A 21739-nucleotide genomic window follows, 5' to 3' on the forward strand; every position below is an offset into this window, starting at 1 on the left:
AGAGCAGAAATGTCTCAGGTGGGGCATGTGTGCATCTTATTTTTTTATAGGTCTAGGAGCTAAAAAATGTTTGACGATTTGCCCTAAAAAGCACCGAGACAACTTGCCCCGTAGTGACGTGTGTGCTATTTGTAGCTATAACTCAAGCTAGCTTTGGTACAGGACTTTAGGTATCAAAAATAAACCGCTTTTCTCCTCTATTCTGTATATAGAATTAAAGAAACTTATATTTGTGTTATATAAATGGTGCAGTTTAGTGTTAGAATTTTTAATGTATTTTAAGGGTCAATGGGGGCTTTTTATACCACAAGACCAAAAATGTAGGTACCGACTCAATGCAGTAGTAGACTAGCAGTAAAATTAGAGTAAAATTGATAGATTCTGCATACAAACGTGTAAATATTCATGCTCGTCTGTGTTAATATGCCAAACACACAAAATACCATCTTCAACATTAGAAATATATTATGGCAAATATCTATCTCCAGATTGTAGGCATGCGGATGTACATTATCCCTTGTGTCACAAAGGTTTATAACAATAACACATTTCAACTATGACAAGTGTAAATATACAGGCACACTATGTGCTTGTCGGCTGCACCTTTTAACAAATCTATAAGGTGCTGAGGTCTCTGAGGCCCTGCAAAACTCTGGTCCTACTTCAGGCCATGGATGTATTGCCCTAGACCACATATTTCATTTGGACATTTAGTGTTTTTAAATGATACAATTGTATATGTCGAAGAAATGTATGCCTACGTATCTACAATATATCATACTTGTGGAAAGAGGTTTGTTTAAATGAACCACTGTGATTGAAACAGGATCTCAACCAGCCAGGTCTTCTGAGATCTCCAGCGATGTAGCCCCGCCCACTCCGGGAGTTCACGTGACTGACCGTCGCCCAGGTTGTGTCGAAAGCATCCTGGAATTAGCAGTTAGCTTGCCGCTAACAAAAAACACAAAGTTAGGTGTGAATATTTTCACAATGGGCGAGTTATTAACGTGGCTCTAGTGGAGAGAAAGAAGACAAGGGACCACCCAAACTGGGCTCTCCAACATGGTCTGATAGCCGACATATATAAGGGCAGTTAACATAGCTAACTAAACATTAGCGCTAGCTAACGTTCAAACTTTGACGGGCAGCTGCAGCAATTCGCTAGCTAGCTGCTAGTTTGCCAATTTACTACTGCCATTCCAGCAAGCTAGGTAACACGTCTTGTCATTGTAGCAGTTGTGCCAACTAATTAACGCCGTAGGTGATTACTCACTGTCTAATAACGCGTTATTTCCGCCAGACGCTTATGTAAAACTAGCGTTATCGTTATTACTGAATTACGCCAGCGAACTTATGAATAATGACTGTTGAGCGGCTAATGCTAACGTTAGCCACTTGAACTTCGCTATAACTAACATTCACCGTTACTTAGAACTGATGATCTGTGTCGTTGCTAACTAATAGTGAATTAAGCGAACGGCAGCTAGTAAACAGCTGTAATCTGAATAGATTCACGTCTGTGATATGTGATTGATTTCGGCCAATCACATGAGATAAATAATGCGAAACACCAGGATGTCAAACGCATGGGGATTAACGTTAGGACAGCAGTATTGTCTGGAAAACACAGCTGGCCGGTCATTCCGATAATCTTGCATTCGTCACAATGCAGCTGCAGTAGATTTCTTTTTGTATTCGCTACCCGTTTAGTATAACATCTTGTAGTTACTAAAACATTTAGCTGCCCAATTCATCAGTCAGGAAGTTATAGGATATAGTCTACTTTTCTTTAAGTTATGCCTGGGGACGCATCTGATAGTAGTGATGACTCCGATGCGAAAACAAATGAAAAGGCCTGTACCGTCAAGCATCAAATCACCAATGGTAAGTCAAATATGTTGTTTGTAATCACACATGTTGTAAACACTGCATAACAGAACAATAGAGACCCCTGTATACTGTAATTAATACCGTTATTATTTGTGAAAGAGTTGAATCTGAGAGTGAGGACCCCGAGATCAATCAACACATTATTCTTAATGAAATGTAAATATGCAGGTGTTTCACGTTCAAAAAGTTCAACACACACACAAAACGTCAACATGCGTCATAATAAGCTCCTTTTTTACTCTCGACCTCTATGATGTTGCTGTGTTGTGCTGTGTTCACTGTCAATGAATTTGGATCACTTGTTCTGGGCTCTGGACCAAAGAGTAAAGGACCAATTGTTGCCTTGTAGTTTATGCACACACTGTATGTAATTCAGGATATAATTCACAGCGTAAATCTATATATAAATCTCACACAGGATTAGATAAAGCAGAGAACTGCCTCAGGTCAGCTGCACATCTGGCCATACCATAACCAGTGGTGTCACTGCCTGTTTTTCATATGCTGTCGCAGGAGAAATGTATTACTGTACTCACTGTGTCATTTATTGAAGTGCAACAGCATTTGAATCTATATTGGTGCAGCAAGCAGCTTTCTTATAAGATGCAAAAGATTGACATTAATAATTTAATACATATTTATATAAGATATATGGCTTTTATTGTAAATATGCTTGTAAAAAGCTCTAAAATTACAACTTTGTTATTACAGTTTTTTGAATAAACACAGTTTATTGGTTCAGCTGAATTTATGGGCTCACAATTAACATCTTTAGACTTTAGACTTTTATTTAACCCACATCGGGGAAATTTACTCTTACAGCAGCAGGTAGAACAGACATACAGTAAATACACCAGCAGGTAGACAGACATCCAATACGTACAGGGGACATAAAACAAGTAGACTTAAAATACTAAAAAGGATTTAAATAAGAGACAGAAAATATAAATGTGTAGAAAAATAAAATAAAATAAAATAAAAAAGTATTAACAAGGTATTATTGCACACAGTAATTACACAGTATGGGATCTTTCAAAGTGTTTTAAGACATGCTGATGCATTATTTAAATGTGTCCTCCCGTCTTCTTTAAACCAAAATGTCTGTGTTTGCAGGGTACAGAAAAAGCGCAGACTTACCGTATGTCATGACTGTGTTTTTTTCCTTCTGCCACCAGCTAACCTCACGGGTCACACTGAGAGGGTCGGCATGGAGAACTTTGAGCTGCTCAAAGTCTTGGGCACTGGAGGTAAGTCTCTACTCGAAGCATGAAGCACAATAAATACAGATACAGTTACACAAAACACAATACTTTCTGACTTGAGCAGTCAGAATGTATTTTCCTGCCATGGTTAAATATCTCGTGGGCTCAGTGTTTATAATTAATTTTCATAGCCTGTTAGAGAAAGTGTCTCCGAGGGCTTGGATGCTGTAGTCAAGTATTTCTTTACGTTCATATCCTGATTGGGGAGTTGCAGATCAGCAGCACGAGTACTGTCTGGATGTTGAGAAGGTAGACCATATGCTGTGGACGTCTCTGTCTGTTATTAGATCTCATCCATAACGAATACCTGTGAGAATTCTGAGAGGCTGCTTTCATCAACACAACAACACCTTATTAAATTCAGTGTGCAAGGATGTTTTTTCACAGTAAAATCTGACTGTTGTACTGAGTCATTTGAACGTCTGGGTGAAATATTTGTTTTTCTTTCTCTAGCTTATGGAAAAGTGTTTTTGGTCAGGAAGAACAGCGGTCATGATGTGGGCCAGCTGTATGCCATGAAGGTGAGACTATTAGTCTGAAAACATGCAATTAAACACTTCTGTTTAGGATTTTTTTAAATTTTCCAGGTGCTGGAAAATAACAATTAGTCAAAAACTTGACCTAACTTTATTTTGATCATTACTCTAGGTGTTAAAGAAAGCAGCTATTGTTCAAAAGGCAAAGACGACAGAACACACTCGCACTGAGAGGCAGGTGCTGGAACACATCCGCCAATCTCCCTTCCTGGTCACGCTCCACTATGCCTTTCAGACGCAGAGCAAACTTCATCTCATCCTGGGTGAGTGATGGGACAATACGACTAAACACGGCCAACTCTCGTCATGAAGTGCTGAATAGATGTTCTCTTGTTTGTGTCTATTACTGTGCGTCTGTTTGTTGGCATTTTGTACATAATGTGTATTTGTGTAATATTTGTATTACGTCTATTCAAGCCCCCTGTGTATTTGTCTGTGTGTGAGTGCAGACTACGTGAGCGGCGGGGAGATGTTTACTCATTTGTACCAGCGGGATCACTTTCCTGAGGAAGCGGTGCGGATTTATATTGGGGAAATAATCCTGGCTCTGGAGCACCTGCACAAGGTGGGTTTCACTCCTTCAAACTCTATAATGCCAAGCTACATTTAGCGACCTTGGATAATAGGAGGCAGAAGAATGACAAGGCAATCTTAAGGAGACCCAGCACTAACATATTGACTTATATTTATCGTTGTGGCTGATGTGTTGGCAATCAGTTGCCTAATTACACAAAGACACAGTCACACAGCAACATTAGCATCCCCTCAGAGTCTTGTTTCTGGCCACCTGGTGCTATAGTTGGCGGCCCATTACCTCCGTTTCGAGTGCCACCAACTCCTTGGTTAAAACAATGGGCCTATTACTGCAAAAAGGAAGTCCCCTTCGGCCTTTTACTTTGCTGCCTGAAATACTCACTCGCTCACTAAAGTTACCCAGCGGTTACCTAATAAAATTTCACAAGTACTGCACATTTCCCCCCAAAACTCGAGCGTCTAAAGCCACAGTGGCATTGAAGGATCCTTATTTATTTTAAAGGTTGTGCACAAGACTCTGTGTGGTAGGACGGTAGACCGTGTGCATTTTAAAGGTTGTTTATGCACCAGATGTTTTTATTAATTAGCAGTGGTATGTTACTTCCCTTGAATAGCATCAAATAACTGCTATTCTAATTTACCACGGTGTTGTTGCAATTAAGAGCTTCATTTCAGTTTGTGTTGCTGTCTAGGCAGTTGTTTACATTAAGCTTTAATGATTAGAAGTACCGAAGGAGGTTGGAAAATAAATGTGATGACGAATCAATTGGAATATAGAAAATAGTCCATGTTCTTCCGTGTCTACTGCGTGCCATCTTGTTCACAGATTTCTACACTGACAATTAATGTAACTGGTAATTTTTCCCTGTTTTTACACAGCTTGGGATCGTGTACCGAGATATCAAATTGGAAAACATTCTCCTAGACAGTGAAGGCCATATAGTACTGACAGATTTTGGGCTCAGCAAGGAGTTTCTGGAAGAGGAGGTATGTTTACGTGATACCCAAGTCACAATATTTTGTTCATGTAAGATTTATTTTCATGGTTTAAGACTTCATCTTTCTCCTCATTACAGAAGGAAAGAACCTACTCTTTCTGTGGCACCATTGAGTACATGGCACCTGAAATCATCAGGGGGAAAACAGGGCATGGAAAGGTAAATAAATAACAGTAAGGCAACAAGCACTGGACATCCATTGTGACTAAAATTATAGTGAAACAATTATAGGCAAAGTGCTGTAAGTCTCATGACTTTGGGTGAATGTGGTGCTGATGCGGAGCACGTAGAAAATGTTTTATGAATAACACTGTATGTGCTGATGTACCATGCATTAGATCAAATGTAAGACTGACATTTTCGGTTATGGAAGGCATTCAGTATCATAACAAACAGCCTCTAAATAAATACACATGCAGTGCCTTATCGGCTCATGTTTTGTTGTCTTTGCTTTCTCTCTCAGTCGGTAGATTGGTGGAGCCTTGGGATCTTGATGTTTGAGCTTCTGACGGGAGCATCTCCTTTTACCTTGGAGGGAGAGAGGAACTCCCAGAGTGAAGTGTCAAAGTGAGTGCTGAGTCCCCAGTTCTAACATTAAATCAACCCTTTCTTATTTTCAAAGTCATAAAAATGATCTGAGTCAGTGTGTTGAGGGTACATTTTCTTATTTATTCATGTAGCACAAACTGCAGTGCCACAGTTTTACTACTAGGATACTTGGATTTTGTCATTCAGAATCTTGTGAGGGGTTGTTTTTATTTCTGTGACCATTTTTTCCACCTGATCCATCAGACGTATTTTGCGCTGTGATCCACCGTTCCCCTCTATGATTGGACCCACTGCTCAGGACCTGCTGAGGAAGTTGTTAGTGAAAGATCCCCACAGGAGGCTGGGCTCTGGACCACGAGGGTCTGAAGACATCAAAGCACATTCCTTCTTCAAGGTCCTACACACCTAAACTGCCAATCACTCAAATATCTCACTTCCCAATTTCCCTCTTCGTATAACTCTCCCCATCTTTGTGCTTTTTGTTTCCTAACAGGGCCTCAACTGGGCTGATCTAGCACAGAAGAAGGTGCCAAGTCCATTCAAGCCCGAGTTAAGGGGTGAACTTGATGTAGGGAACTTTGCAGAAGAGTTCACCGGGATGGATCCCGTCTACTCTCCGGCGAGCACGCCCCCAAGCACTGGACGTCTGTTCAAGGTTAGTCATTGCTGTCTCAAACTTGTCCCTGGAGCTGGATAAGTCGAATAACATACCTATAACCACCATCTGAAAATGAATTTAATTTAATACAGATGTGTTTTGTTCTGTGTTTTTTCACGATGTTTGATTTTGTGTAATCTGCACTCTCTTTTTCTCTTTCTCTCTATTAAAGAGTGTACTACCTCATCATATATGTAACATTACTTATCTGTCATTTTAGGGTTACTCCTTTATTGCTCCCTCCATCCTGTTCAATAAGAACGCAGTCATGGGAGACTTTGTAGACTCCCAGATCGGAGCTGACCGACCCGGTTCTGCCTCTGTCCAACGCAGTGCAATGTTAGAGGTACGGATCTTGGATTAAGCCATTTTTGGGTTAGCTTATAAATAATTCAAGTATTATTTATTTTTCTTGACAACATGGCACAGAAGCAGTTTTGCAAAACCAGCATGTCTTTATTTGAAGCCCTTCTGTAATCTAGACAAATGTAAACCAGCTGTATGTGTTAATTAGGACAGACAGGAAGAAAGAAGAGAAGAAAAACTAGTTTATGTTGCCTAGTTTATTAACCACAGTTGGTTCACCATAGTTCAAAGCATGTTTGTCACATTTTCTCATGGCTAGGCAATACTGATATTACAATTATCAGTAGACTATGTACAGATTTTTGCTTGAAAAATTAATGAAACCATGAATAGATTGTCAAAATAGTTGGCAACTAATTTTCTTTTGATTAACGGACTATTTGTTAAAGCTCCAGTGTAAAGCTATATTGCCAGCTGGAATTCAGAAATCTTAGTGACTTGTTTGTATCGGTATTAACAACAAAAATGTGAGGGGCATAAATATTAATACAGATCCTTCTTACACTACCTGGAAGCCACGTCCTGTTACATCGGGGGGAAAAAAACAAACACACAAATCCCTTAACAGCTCAATGTGACTCATACCATCTCTTCTTTGTTCAGGAGTCTCAGTTTTTTCAGCACTATGATCTGTGCTTCAGTGGGCCACCCCTGGGTGAGGGTAGTTTCTCTGTGTGCAGGAAGTGCCGACACAAGCAGAGTAACCACGATTACGCAGTCAAGATCGTCAGCCGCAGGTAAGTGGAGATGCGATGCTGCAATGGCGTCTTTGTCATCGCTTTTGGTTTGTGTGCCATTACATTATCACCGTCATCTGGTGACGTACGTCTGAGAAGGTTATTGTTGATGTTGAATGTGTCTTTTGACTGTTAGGATGGAGGCAAACACCCAGAGGGAGATCGCTGCTTTGCGGCAATGTGAGGCTCACCCAAACATCGTCAAGCTGCATGAAGTCTACACAGATCAGGTAAAAATGGAAGTGTAAAGACTGGCAAAACATTAACACAAGAGACGATGAATATACTGTATATACTTTGTATCCATTGCTTCTCTCTGCACATGTGTGTCTCTGTCAGTATCACACATATTTAGTGATGGAGCTCCTGCGAGGCGGGGAGTTGCTGGAGAGGATCAAGAGGAAGAAACTCTTTGGCGAGGCGGAGGCCAGTCAGCTGTTACAGAGCCTGGTCTCCGCTGTCAGCTTCATGCACGAGGCTGGAGTCGTGCACAGAGACCTCAAGCCAGAGGTGGGCTCCGCTTTGATGACTTAATTTATCCCCGAAAGAATACAGTCTGTCATTAAAAAAGTTAATATGATAAATCAGTCCAACATTATTACAGCCATTATTCTACTGTATCACATCTTATTAAAAATGCGCTTCAATAATTAAAATTTGCCAGAGAGAAGTTAGGAATTTGAAATTAGGAGGGCATTGCATGTTACTGGCCTGAGTAATGTGGTGGGAAATAAAATCAGCAGGAACAAGAGCAGAGCTAAGTTTTAATTGTCTCAGTGTCTCTCCACTGTGAGCTGCATGTGTCCTGTGTGCCCCGAGGATAGCTCATTGTAACTAACCGAATGCAGAGTTTTAAACAACCAGTTTGATGTGTGTAGATGTTAGCGTGGTTATTCTGCAGCATCATTTGCACATGATTTAATCGAGGTAAACAGTGGACAGCACGCGCATAATGCCTCTCTGCCGTGGCACGGTACTTCTCAAAATGAACGCTGCAGATTTATCACACACATATCCTGCCGTCTTCAGATGGCTGTGGGATTTAATTAACTGAAGGAGAAGGCTTTCATACAGTATAAAGCAGCTGTGAATGACAGATAGTGGTAAGAATCGTCCATTAACTCTCAGTTCTGCACAGTGTTTTACTGAGACGCCGGCGTAATTGCATAAACTATTATTTTTGATGCCAATCTGAACATATTTACTGGCTGGACGGTGTTTGACTACAACTGTTTATCTGCATTACTCCACAACTCCTGTGCATTTCTTCTTAAGTATTGAGCTTATTGACAGAATCACCAGATGATGAATCACAGTGAGATGAGTGATGTGGAAATAACTGTCGTCCTCTGGCATCTAATCTAATTCTCACCAAAATGTCAACAACAAATTTTTGCAGTGCCTCATTTGAATGAAACTCCCATCTGTTTGACCTCTACTCCCACATTTACACCACATGTGCACACAGGGAAAGCATATATCAAGCTTAGAAAAATCAACTTGTAGTATTTAGTCGTCCTTCTGCTGTCAGGAAACAGAGCCCTGAAACTAAAGACAAAGAAGAGAGTATAATGGTGGATTTTATGCGTTTCCTTTACAGAACGTACTGTTTGCAGACGAGGGGGAGGACTCGGTGCTGAAAGTAATAGACTTTGGATTCGCCCGCCTCTGCCCTGCAGGCAGCGCCCCCCTGCAGACTCCCTGCTTCACGCTGCAGTATGCTGCACCTGAGCTCTTTGAAAGTGCAGGATACGACAAAGCCTGTGACCTCTGGAGTCTCGGGGTCATCCTGGTAATTTTAACCTAAAACCGTTAATCTAAGCCATCAGTGAGGCTAAGTGAAGTACTAATGCCTCTCTCTGTGTGCTTTCATCAGTACACCATGCTGTCAGGCCAGGTGCCGTTTCAGAGCGAGCAGCGTGGGATGACCTCATCATATGCCGCTGACATCATGCAGAAGATTAAAGAGGGCGATTTCTCATTGGAGGGGGAGGCATGGAAGGGTGTATCGGAGGATGCCAAAGAACTTGTTAAAGGTTTTTAGTCACACATTTGCTGTTTGCGTTAGGGCCACGTTACATAAAGTTATAAATGCTTAATTTGTGTCTGACCTGTTGGAGAATGTGACGGAGGTGAAGTTTTTTCAACACCATCTCTTTGCAAGTCAGCTTGTTTTCTCTATGTATAACTTGTTTTGTCTGTTGTGTCTCTATGGTTTTAGGCCTGCTGACGGTGGATCCTGAGAGGCGTCTCAAACTCTCTGATCTGAAAGAGAACAGCTGGCTGCAGGGCGGAGCATCCATGTCCACCACTCCTTTGTGCACACCAGATGTGCTCGAGTCTAGTGGGCCTACTGTTCGCACCTACGTCAACGCCACTTACAAGGTAAAACCGGAATCGTGCACCAATTATCGCAAGGCTCTTTGAATAGATTTAAAATGTACTCAATGTGTGTCATCCTTCCTCCCTCATCAGGCTTTCAACCGCGGTAAGAGAGAGGGCTTCTTTCTGAAAAGTGTCGACAACGCTCCCCTCGCAAAGCGACGAAAGCTGAAGATGACAAGCACAGGCGTAGAGACCCGCTGGAGCTCATCCTCTTCCTCCTCCTCTTCTTCCACTTCCTCCTCTGCCTCTGCAACAGCATCCAAAGCACTGCCAAAGCAGACTGTGACCCCGAAGAAGAGCTAGCCTAAAGTGAAGGGGAGAGAGAGCAGAAGGAAGTGGTATGTGCTTATACTGCCAACATGATGTCCTCCAGTGATGATGGGGTCACCAAGATCCAAAAAAAACCATACTGACAAACCAAAAGGCTGGTTTAAGTTAGTCTTTACTTTTAAATACAAAATGGAATTCCACTTTTTAACATAACTTCATTCATCATGCCGTATTCTCCCCGAACCAAACATGTATTTTCTTAGAGTAGAAGGTCTAGATGTACAGAAATCTGTGGCCTTGAGAAATATTTGTACTTATTCAGTATTCTCCCACCATATTGTGGTGATACGACACACTAAAATGAGATATTTACCTATTTTCACTGTGGGTAAGAAACAGTGCCTGGCTATATAGGGATAAAGGGAAAAAGGAGCCATAAATGAGCAGAAGCCATATATACAGCACAGCAGTAAATACATCGATCAAGCCGTTGTGAATACAGACAAATTTGCACATAGCAAATGAATAGTCCTTCCAGAAATTAGCGGTCCTAACAGTTTGATTGTACGAGCTATTTGCCACATGTTATGATTGGCGGGGAAAAAAAGACACCCAACGTTTGGCCACGAGTGCTGTGTCACATGTGGGCAGCCAAAACTTAAAATTTCTTGTTTTTCTCAGTTGTGTAGGTTGAGCAAAAAAAAATGTAGGTGTTTGCACTTTTTGCAGAGAATGTAAATGTACATGATGAAATGTAAAAAGCAAATTGCTGGAAGGACTGAGCACAGAGGAAAATTCTTGTGATACGTAAAAACCTTTGAGACTGCAGAGGAGGGATGACGCTGTTGTTAAAATCTATTGGATGCAGACAGTTTTAACCGTCGTTCCAAAGGGAACCACACCTCCATTACACTACCAACTCCACAGCTCCCATCGAACACAACATGGAGTGCACGTCTCGATCGACGGCTCTGATAAAGTATTTTGTCATCCAGCCAGAGCTTGTCTCGACATACAGCGTCCGACAGTAGCACCTGTAAAAACTGATGAAGACGCAGTCATTAAGAGTGTGATTTGCTCGTCATACTTACTGCATACTCGCATTATTGTGCCGGTCTGAAAATCTCTAGCATGCTAATCTGTTGTGATGATTAACTGTAAGAACTTTTTCTATATTTTGGTATCTCGGGCTCATTAGGAAAGGTCACTCAGAATGTTTTTACGCTACAAAGTGCAGCCTGAGTGCTTGCACTAAGATTAGATCAAAACTCATTTTGGTGATTTAGCATGAGAACCGCTGCGGGCTTGTGAATTTTAAAAGGGTATTACAGCCAGGGTTTTTTTCTGTTGCCCTGTCAAACCAGCGCCATAGCGGCTATCACAGATACAATCTGATTTGATACAGTGAAATATTGTCGCCCTTCAGTTAAGCTCAGCTTGGGGTGAAAGGGTCACCCGGATATGTCTTTTTACAGCTGTTGTTTAAAAATATTGTATGGCTTTGCAGTTCAAATTATGTTACAGAATGAGACACTTGATGACATTAATGTGGTTCTGTGAGAGACCAACCTGAGCGACATGGTGTGTATATACTCATCCTTGATTTAGAGCAAAAAAGATGTAATGATTTAAAGATCTGACAACTGTTTTATTGGTATATTAGTCTCCTGATCATGTTTTTATTGGACTTTCTCTTTTTTTTTTTACATGTTGCACAGTCAGTTGATCAATTAAACACATTTCAGCTTTAAAGGTGCTTTCACTGATATTTATTACATGTAATTGATTTTAATGCTGTGGTAATGGGATTGATGATTACATTGGCGCTTGTTGTGTACCAACATTGTGTGTGTATGTGTGCGAGTGTGAGAGAGCATGAGAAGCGCTGGGAGGTTGGTTATAGCGATGTTTCTGTACCAGATGAAGCATATTTTTTTTTGCAAGTTACTGTATTATTTTCTTGTTGTTTGCCGCCTTTGTCTCTTTAAAGGTAACTGGTCGTTTGTGTTTGAACATTGCAATTTTTACTTAAGAAACTGTGCTTTTATTGGTGTTGATATTCTTTTGTTGTAGTAAATGACATTTTCTTCTCTCTCTTTTGTTTTTGAGCATTACTATTTTGCTGAGATGCACTGTCACTGATGTCGTAACTGGGAATTTATCTTTTGCACCAAGATTTTTTGGTCGGTGCAAAATAAACATTACTTTTAAATAGATTGTTGTGTGTTTTGTCTTTTGAGTGTTGTAATTGTTCCGTGAATGCTCGTTCGTTGGAGTATTGTCAGCACTTAACAACACTGAGATCGATTCATACAGATGGTGAGACTTTGAATTGTTGGTACTAACTGCAAATACAAATTGTACAGAGAGTTTAATAACCTTTCCATTCGACAAAAGCCATTCCAGCTGCATGCATAGTCAGAATCAGTCAGCTCCTCCTTTAACGATGGTCATACTGCCAGGATGAGCCCTTTAACCACAGATTAAGATCAGTTTATCTCCTAAATTGTGATGCCATTCATTAACCCAAAATGTCTTCTGTCATTAAAATATATCTTAATCCCCCATACTTTTTTCGCATCTGTTTACAATAGGACAGTTGCCACAATCAGCAAAGTTAAGAGTTTTTTAGGTTTATAAACCTCTGCAGTCTGAGCTAACTCCACAGAAAAGACAGGACAAATTAGGGTTTGAGTGGACTTCTGAGAATCTTTATCTGATCCTCGGCCAGGTTTTAGAAAGTTCCCCTGTGGATATGACTGTCTTTTATCTTCAAAGCTGCTGCTTTAAACAGCAATTAATATGCCATCATGACGATGCCAACCGAAGACAGATTGTGGTTGAAACTTAAAGGGTAACTCCATCAATGTTACACATTAAAGGTGCAATATTTAAACAATTGGCCAACTCTTAAAGGTAACTCCAAACACATAGGGGGCAGCATATCACCAAAATAACCGCTTACCACTGCTAACTGTAGCCGCCATTAGCTAGTTAACTCGGTTAGCTTGGTAAGCCGTGCAGCTAGCGGTCCAGACTGCAAGCTCGGATTGGTGTTACAAAATAGGACGGGCAGGGGCTAGTTGGTTAGCATGCTAACTTCAGTAGATATCTCTGCAACACAACACTAGATGACAAAACAGCTATTTATTCACGTTCTGTGGATACCTTCAGTAAACGTGTGGGAATCTTCAGTGTGAAATGTTACATAACGAGTCTAACAGTGCTACAGGAGTGCAACAGTGGACCGCTTAAAAACTTGGCGCCTACATTACCCACAATTCAACTGAGTGAAATCACTGGAGGCAGTTTATCAGATAACATGCAGCTTCCTGTGGAGCCACACAAGTCTTTATACTACTTTTTTCACATGTGCACCAGTGCTCCTCAAGACCTGTAAACACACTTTAATTTGTAAAATTGGTGGCGTTACCCTTTAACATCAGAGCGTCTCTTCTGTGGTCTTAAATTGTTTTCAGTGTAGAATCAAGTTCCCCAGCATTCATAAAGGTTTGACAACTTCGGTGTATTTTGCAGCTTCATATCCTTTCACATTGCTTAAACACTTGACATGCTGAGCTCTTGTTTCATATCACCTTTTGTAAAAACGATGAATTAATGAATTAATGCAGTGATTTATATCTTCAGCAGGTGGGTCATGGGCAGGTTGGCAGCATACTGTTGAACTTTAATCTTTATCTGTTTATGTCTACTTGATCTTCATGTCCTTGAATTTCCTGAGCCTGGTGTTGAAATCTCTCTGTTAGATTATCGCTGTATTAGTTTCTTTTCACTCAAACAATTCCACTCCCCTGCTGTTCATACACAGCCTACTGTAAAAACTTGGGATGTAATACTGCTCTGTGCTGCTGATGTTAATGCATATTTTGTGCTGTTGTTATTTTGTTTTTTGACTGTGCACGGTATAAAGATTAAGATGACCTTCTAGCTGTCTTTACATAAGAAGCTTCCATTGTGTTTTATTCACCTTTGTGAACAGCAACACACATGCTGATGCTCATACTGGTGCTGATGTTGATGTGGCCTGATGACCCCTCAAATCTATTTCTTAGTTCACGTCTGTATCGTTTGCTGTGGGATACAATATCCCATATCCACCATTAGGTGGCTGCTGCGTGCTGTCCTGTCCTTTGGGTCCTGTCCAATCTGTCCCTTCATCTGAGGCTCTCCCCTATGTGAAAGATTTTAAAATGTGTCCAGTTTCTCAATTAAAAAAAAAAAGGAAAACTGTTACATAGCTTAAAATGCCTTATATTGGATTACTTGATTTTTTTCTTGATTTATAACGGTCAGTAGCAGTGGATTTAACACTGCCACATGCTACATTTACCTCATTAGTCCACATCAATGTTTGAACCATCGCTCAGGACAAGATGGCAATTAACAGCACACGACACAAGGAGCAGGACACAGCTGACACAGGGCAGGACATAAGAGGACACAGTGCCCATCCTAATGATACAAGAGCTTCATTACACAGGACCAGACCCTGAATTACACTTTCTCACAAAATTACACTTGTTCTCATGTGTGACCAAGCCAGGCACTTGAGTGGAGAGAAACACCTCAGCTGTTGGATATAGTTATTTTTTCTTATTTGTCAGAATTAAATTGTTGTGACTGCTGTATGTGATTAAAAAAATAAAAATAAGTGTTGAATAACTATATTCCAACAGTAATCACTATTATAGAGTGTAACATAGAGTGTTGTATGTCTCTCCTCCTCTTGCTCATGTAGTAAAAGAGAAAATATATTTTCTGGTATCCCTGCCTACTTTATCCAATCAGAAGAGAGAACTCCATAAAAGGGTGGTCCTGTCTGCTCATGAACATGCAGAGATCAGGATCCTCCTGTTTGCTGCTATGTCTGGCGATGACTTCATGCTCGTGTGTTGACGTAGAGAGGAGGGAGTAGACTGCAAAAAGGACAGGACGTTAGCTAAAGCGACCACAATGTTTACAGTAGCTTTAATTGAAGAGGGGACACTTATTCTTTCATATTCAATACAAAACCATTCTGAAATAGAGATAAGAACGATGTCAGCGGTGGACTGGGAGTCTACAGTCATGCAAGCAGCTCTGCAAGGCACAGCAGAGTTTTGAGCTAAATGCTAATGTCAACATAATATAACATAATGGCCCAAATCCCGCAGGCCAGAAGGAATAACTCGGCACAGGTACGGTTGTCATACTCTCACCAAACCCAGCTTGGATGACACCCCAGAACTGGCCCAAGAACTGGTCCAGATCCCGCTGCTCAAACTAGACTTCAACCCAAAATCAACCCAAGAAAAATGGTAGAACAAGCCTATACTCACTGGTGCCCCCATTTAAAAAAAAAAAAAAAATGCTGCAAAGGTACCCTCTTGGACACCCCTATGGTAGATAATACATGATAAAGGGCCTTCTAGGGTGCCCTTTCAGCCGCCCTGCGTACATTTGGTGCTTTTTTTTTCTCGCCCCTGCCCCTCAAACATCCTGAGTCTGCTGTTGCCTATACTGGTCTGAGTCTAGGTGCCAAAACCTAACCAACATTGTCAGCATTGGGCTGCAATCCCCCCCCTAAAAAACGCCAGAAATGGCCCATAGGTAAGGTTCATCCTGTGGGCACAATTGACAACAATCTGTAATAAAATGTCATGGCAGTCAATCCAATAGTTGTTGTGACCTTTGACCCAAAACAACAAATGTTAACCTCATGGTGCATTAGAAGAAAAGTCAGGGAATCCTCAAAGTCTTTAGAGTTCATCCTCTGAGCACCGTGAACACCTGTACCAGATTTCAATGCAAACCATCGAATAGTTATTGAAATATTTCACTGGACCAAAGTTGCGGCCCCACAGACCGACATTACAATAGAGCCACAAAAGGTGATATTATACTGGTGGTGGTGATGCATGTGATAACACAAAAGCAAGGAGAAACCAATAAAAGTGATTGGCATGCTTTGTAGCCCGCTCATTGATTGTTGGCAGCAGATGAATCCCCTGCAGAGCCTCTGGGCTAATCAAACTCTTCGCTTCACATATTCCACCGACTGTGTGCTGCAGCAAAAGGCCGCTGTTATTGGCACCGCATCGCTTACAAACAGCTGCACTTTCTGAAGGGCAAGACTTTAGTCTCTGCTGGAATAGGCAAATGTTTACTAATAAACTCACACAAAGCCAGCGAACGGTCGGAGCTGGCACGGTAAACTGAAACTATGTTTAGATATTGTTAGGGATTAAATATTAATCAGAGGTTAGAATTAAAATGTCATCTTAAGCTTATTAACAGTCCTGCAGACACCATAAAAAGCTGTTATTAGATTTCCAGTAACAATCTGCAGTGCACTAAAATATAGAAGTCCCATGAGATGTGGACAACAATATTTTGTAATGAGTAACATTGCCTTGTAGTGTGAGACCTTGCTGCATTAATGAAGCAATGAAATGTAATGCCGCACTAAAAACAGGTCTGCAGATCTGTGCTGGATGTGGGAGAGTAGCTGTCTTTGATGTTAGAAAACTGTACACCAAGTGTTTTAACTAATGAGAGCGCTTAATTAAATATTAAAATGCTATTAAAATATGTGGTATGTGGATAATATAAGTCACAATGCTCTATTAGTTCACTGATAAGTTTCATGAACTCTGACGCTGTCCGTGGTCCTGAGCACTGCACCATAAATTCCACGCCACCGGGGGTCAGTAGGGGGTTTGGCACTGACAGCAACCGGAGCCAGAGTGAGCAATTGAGAAGCGATGGATAACATGAATATAATGTGTCATTGAGTCATTAATCAAATCAATCCCCGGGTGGATGATTTGCACGGAATAAAAATGTAATATATTGAGCACGACAAAGACGGAGCTGGATGGAACACTTGCTCAAAATCATCAATTACAGTTGGTACAGCTTGGACGTGACCCAAGAACAGAGTGCACTTCCTTCAGTCAGCAGCACACAAAAGGGGGAAGCATTTAGCAGTAGCACAATCACGCTGTAGGAATAACTCACTTGTTGATGAGTCTTGCCATTCCTCTGTTAAACAGTTCAGTTATGAACAAATGTGTTTGAGTTGCATGTGGGCTTCAAGACACTGTATTGACTTACTAGAGGAAAAACTATTGGAATATAAGGTTTATGTGACAAGTCAATGTTACATGTAAAGGTCAATTTAGTCATCAATAGGAGTGCTAATCTTCTTTGAGTCTGGAAGTGCTTTCTAAAGCCTCAAGAAAATAACTGTGATGATGTCATACTGATGTCAACAGGGTTATCTTGAGTTGGGCTTGAGACTTCAAATATTTGACAGAAAACCTGTGTTATAAATGGAAGACAATGACAAATTATAACAGGCAGGTAAAGTCTAATGAGGAAACTCACCTTGCATTCTTGGAATTGGCTTGTGGACCACCGTTTGGAGTCTCGACTTTTGTATCACAACCATCGCCAGCTTGTTTTTTTGTGGGGACAGAAGTGACCATATTTCGACGAGGGGGTGGAACAGATTCGATCCGACAATCCGAAGGTAGCCAAGCGCTAAAGCATACGCTGATTTATTGTCTATAAACATCATACTGTGTTTCAAGTCATATAAATGTAGGGAATCTGACATATTGTCATAATTTTTACCATTTCCTGATTGATCAACAAATGAAAAAATGATGAACGGTGAAAATCTGGAGGGACATCGAGCCATATTTCGAGGTAAAACAACACATTTGATAACCCATTAGCTAATGTTAGCATCCAACCGCTTTCCAACTAACACTGCTGCTTCTACATCCAATGTCTTAAATAAATGTCTCCAAGATACGTGTTGACGTTGTAGAATTAATTCACGCCTTTCCTGAATGTGACACTATCAATCAGTAATGTTAGCTTGGAAGTGGTTGAGCGCTAATGTTAGCTGTTGAACTTCCCACTCTGAGTGAGATGTCAGAGGAAAATGGCCGCCGTGTGAATGTGGTCTTTTGAAGAAGACTTGAAACTAGTCAGTGAGACCATTAACTCAAAAGAAAACTATTTACTGAGGACATAAATCATGTGAGAAGTAGGGACATTTTCTCATAAGCTTACATACAACCAGACTTCTTTTTGAAACCAGTGGTCACCTGCTGCTGGACATTAGAAAGATTGCAGTTTGGCTTTACTTTTCAGGCCCAGAAGCTCCATCCATTTTTTATACAGTCATTAGTAGGAACCAGTCCTTTCGAAGCTTGACCTTGACAGTGATTTGAAGCTGGAATTTCTTTTTTAAACACTTTTTTTTTTCAGAAGTCCCCAAATTTATGGATGTGCGACATTAAAACGACAGAATGTCCCTGTCAGCACAAAGTATTCCTTTTGCCCTTCTTAAACATTTTCTGATGTGTTGTCTCTTTTGGTGGGGTAAATTAATACCTTAGAAAGAAAGCAGGAAGGAACATAAAAGCAACATTATGTAGAAATTGGGGTTTTGGGCAATTTGGCGCCCCCAGTGCAACACCACTGTCGTAAATGTAAATCCCAGGTAACAATTTGTCAGCTGTAATGTAGTCGTAACGGGTCTTGTCACCCGTTACAAGACGCTGTACATTCAAAATGATTGTGAGAATATTATTTTAAGGTAAAAAAAGTACTTTGTGTTGCTTTAACCACTTCAGAATACAGGGATTGTTTACTATCACTGCTGTCAGTCGATCTCCAATATGTCTATGGCTAAATTTTGAACCGGGCGACATTTTTCATTTGTGTTTATTTCATTGCGCTGAGAGGTTTCATTAACCGACGGGTCAACACATTTTCAAAGATTACAGCTTCCTTTAATTGAAGTAAGGAAATAAAAAATAACCACTGAAGAGGTTTTCACTGGTGATGAATAAAGGTTAGAATTAATACGCTTCAGCTCCATGGGTTGTTGCGTGTATCCATGGCCAACAACCTTGTGTTTGTGGACGGGTGAGAGTCATCTTTTGTCGTGTGCATCTTCTTCCTTCCGCCTGCCTTTGTCCTCCTCTGACTCACATTGGCATTTACACAAGCAACTTTAATTTTGCAGCAGCTATCGTCTGTGAATGGATCTGCAGAAACTGATTTATGCCGTGCACAGGGAACTGCTTTCACTTAATCACGCAGGTCAACCCAACAGATATTGGAAGGATAAAGACATATTTCTTCAGCGGTGAATTTCTTTCTTAAATGGACTGGGAGGATAGCAGTGGAGCTGACGTATTTTGATTTTGAATGAAGAAAAGAGAGTGAATCTGAGATGTTGTATGAATGTGTCGATGCATTGGGGTTTCTGTTAAAGTACAGATAGAAGGTCGTCTCTTCGCCCTACACCTCTCTAGTGAAAGAGCCTTGCTAACCGACACATACTCAGAACAGAGAAAGTGTGTATTGATTCAGCAGCTAAAATGGCATTTTCAATTCACATTCCATTTAAACAGCCTTCCCAACACTTTTTACTCCACCAATCCCATTAACCTCACCCTCCCCTCTGGCACCCACCACCCCTCTCACTGTCTGTTAACCCCGGCCGCTTTATTCTCATCCCATCATTTCTGGTTCAGCTGATGTATGATCATTACCTTCCCGCACACGTCCGTCTTCAGGCATGATTGTGCGGTGAATACCAGCGTAATCTTGAGTGTGTTGTAAAAAATGTGAAATCACCAGTGTTAATATCTAACAGGACAGTGTCTCTGCCAGTGATCCACTTTAACAAGCCCGTTTCAGACTGTTATAGGTTCAGTTGGCAGCGGCGATGCCATGCACAAACAAAATAATCCAAGTCTGTTAAAGAAAAGGTAAACATTATTACAGCGTATAAAAAGTGACACCAGGGCTTCAGCGGGGCGAACCTGAAAAGACGACGAGGCAGCTTTTAAACATGTTGAATACGTCAAACTGAGAGCGTGTGGCGCTCACAAAGAGGAGGAAGGAGCAGAACAAAATAAAAGGGGGGAGAAAATCATGGTGGGTGCAGCGGTATGATTTCCTAAGCTTTTGTGTAGTATAAATTATGAGGCATATCTATCTCTCTGGCATTGTTAAGTGCACCTCCTCGGTATCTGATCTGCAGGGGCTGTGAGCAGTTTATTAAAAATGGAAGTCATTCTAAATGAGCCTGTAATGCTCAACCCTTTCAGGAAATCTTAATGGATCCCAGCCTATCTCTGACAAGGTTAAATGCTCGAGGAGACAGCGAAAAATGTTAACAGACTAGATTATAAAGAGAGACGAATACTAACCAGAACCTAGATGCAGATGGAAAATTAGACAGCATCATGGATTCATCCATAGAGTATGTTTACACGCATCAGGTATTTCTCATACGAACAGCTACAGAATATGCTGACCTCATACTGTAGCCTTTATGTTATCGATTCTGCTTAATGCCTTATGTATTGCACTGTTATAACTAGATTATCAGACACAAAATCTCATTGAGATTTACAGAAAAGCCACTCACTGCAGTGGGCCGGAAAGCTCAGCACGATTGAACTATAGGAAAAACAAGCAAATACAGAAAACACAACCTAAAACAGAAAACACTACCAAACATGAAACACAAGCACATACAGTAAATACACCTGGGACACATAATTTGTTGACATGGTTTGTGGCTCATGAAGTCAAAAAGGAGCAAATGATTAGTTAGTTAGTGTTTTTTTGATTGCATGATTGATTCAGATATTATTGCAATTATTTGCTATTCATTCAGAGTTGTTACTCGTGCCTCATGCTGGTACTGGTGTGTCTGTGTGGTTGTATTTTCTGTATTTGCAGCGTGTTTCTGTATTTTTCTTACTTTGCACTGCTTTTTTCTGAACGCTGTGCATGGGTTGTCAAATTGATGAAGATGTTTTATTCATTTGCTTGTGTTTTGTCTATTTGCATGTGTCTTCTTGAGTTGCGGTGCGTTGCGCTCCCAGGGCCGCCGTACTGCTCAGCCTCAGCGTTTCACTGAGCTGCATTTTGAATGATTTCACTTTAGCAGAACGCGTCTCCCTGCTCAGCATGCTCACTGTACCTCCAAAGAAGTCAAGGAGCAGTCCAGCCTGAGGTATTAGCTGCCGCGCAGGCCCGCTGTCACTGCTGGCGTTTTAAACCCTCAACTTTAATAAGTGCGCAAAACGAAAACAAGTAAAATCCTGTCGACTTTAGATCATCAGATCAGCCAAATTGTTGGATTAACGTTCACAAGGTCACGCAGAGTTAGTAGACCTGAACTACAAAATGCAAAATGTTCTACCAGGATGAACTGTCACATCCCCTCCGAGTGGACTATGTGTCCCTCCGATGACACCACTCAGAGGATAAATTCAGCCTCATTAACTCTGAATAACTTCAAGCAGAGGAATTTGTGGTACAGTTTGACGACATGAGATTATCTGAATAATACATTATCTTTGTTTGTTTGGTGAAGAGTGCCTTTAAAGTAAAGGGATAAGCTGTTCATATTCATCTTTAATGTCATGCTCACACGTCCCCATGTATAATGAATAAATATAATCTGAATGTGCTCACAGATGCCATGGAAACTGTGCTTAAGTTCACATCC

General features: G+C 40.9%; 1 protein-coding gene across 1 annotated transcript; it reads left to right on the forward strand.

Annotated features, from left to right (window-relative positions):
* Window positions 1–906: 906 nt before the first annotated feature.
* Window positions 907–12401, forward strand: rps6ka4 (ribosomal protein S6 kinase, polypeptide 4). The gene is made up of 18 exons (XM_084373659.1): window positions 907–1884; window positions 3066–3137; window positions 3606–3673; window positions 3801–3951; window positions 4138–4253; window positions 5102–5209; window positions 5299–5379; window positions 5684–5787; window positions 6013–6163; window positions 6263–6424; window positions 6648–6773; window positions 7397–7530; window positions 7667–7760; window positions 7870–8040; window positions 9131–9322; window positions 9407–9566; window positions 9752–9915; window positions 10006–12401. Exons 1-18 carry the CDS (start codon window positions 1797–1799, stop codon window positions 10216–10218), a joined length of 2355 nt encoding a protein of 784 aa, XP_084229785.1. The 5' UTR covers window positions 907–1796; the 3' UTR covers window positions 10219–12401.
* The last annotated feature ends 9338 nt before the right edge of the window (window positions 12402–21739 follow it).

This window comes from Pagrus pagrus (genome assembly GCF_965226575.1).
Source record: "Pagrus pagrus genome assembly, chromosome: 14".
NCBI lineage: Eukaryota > Metazoa > Chordata > Actinopteri > Spariformes > Sparidae > Pagrus > Pagrus pagrus.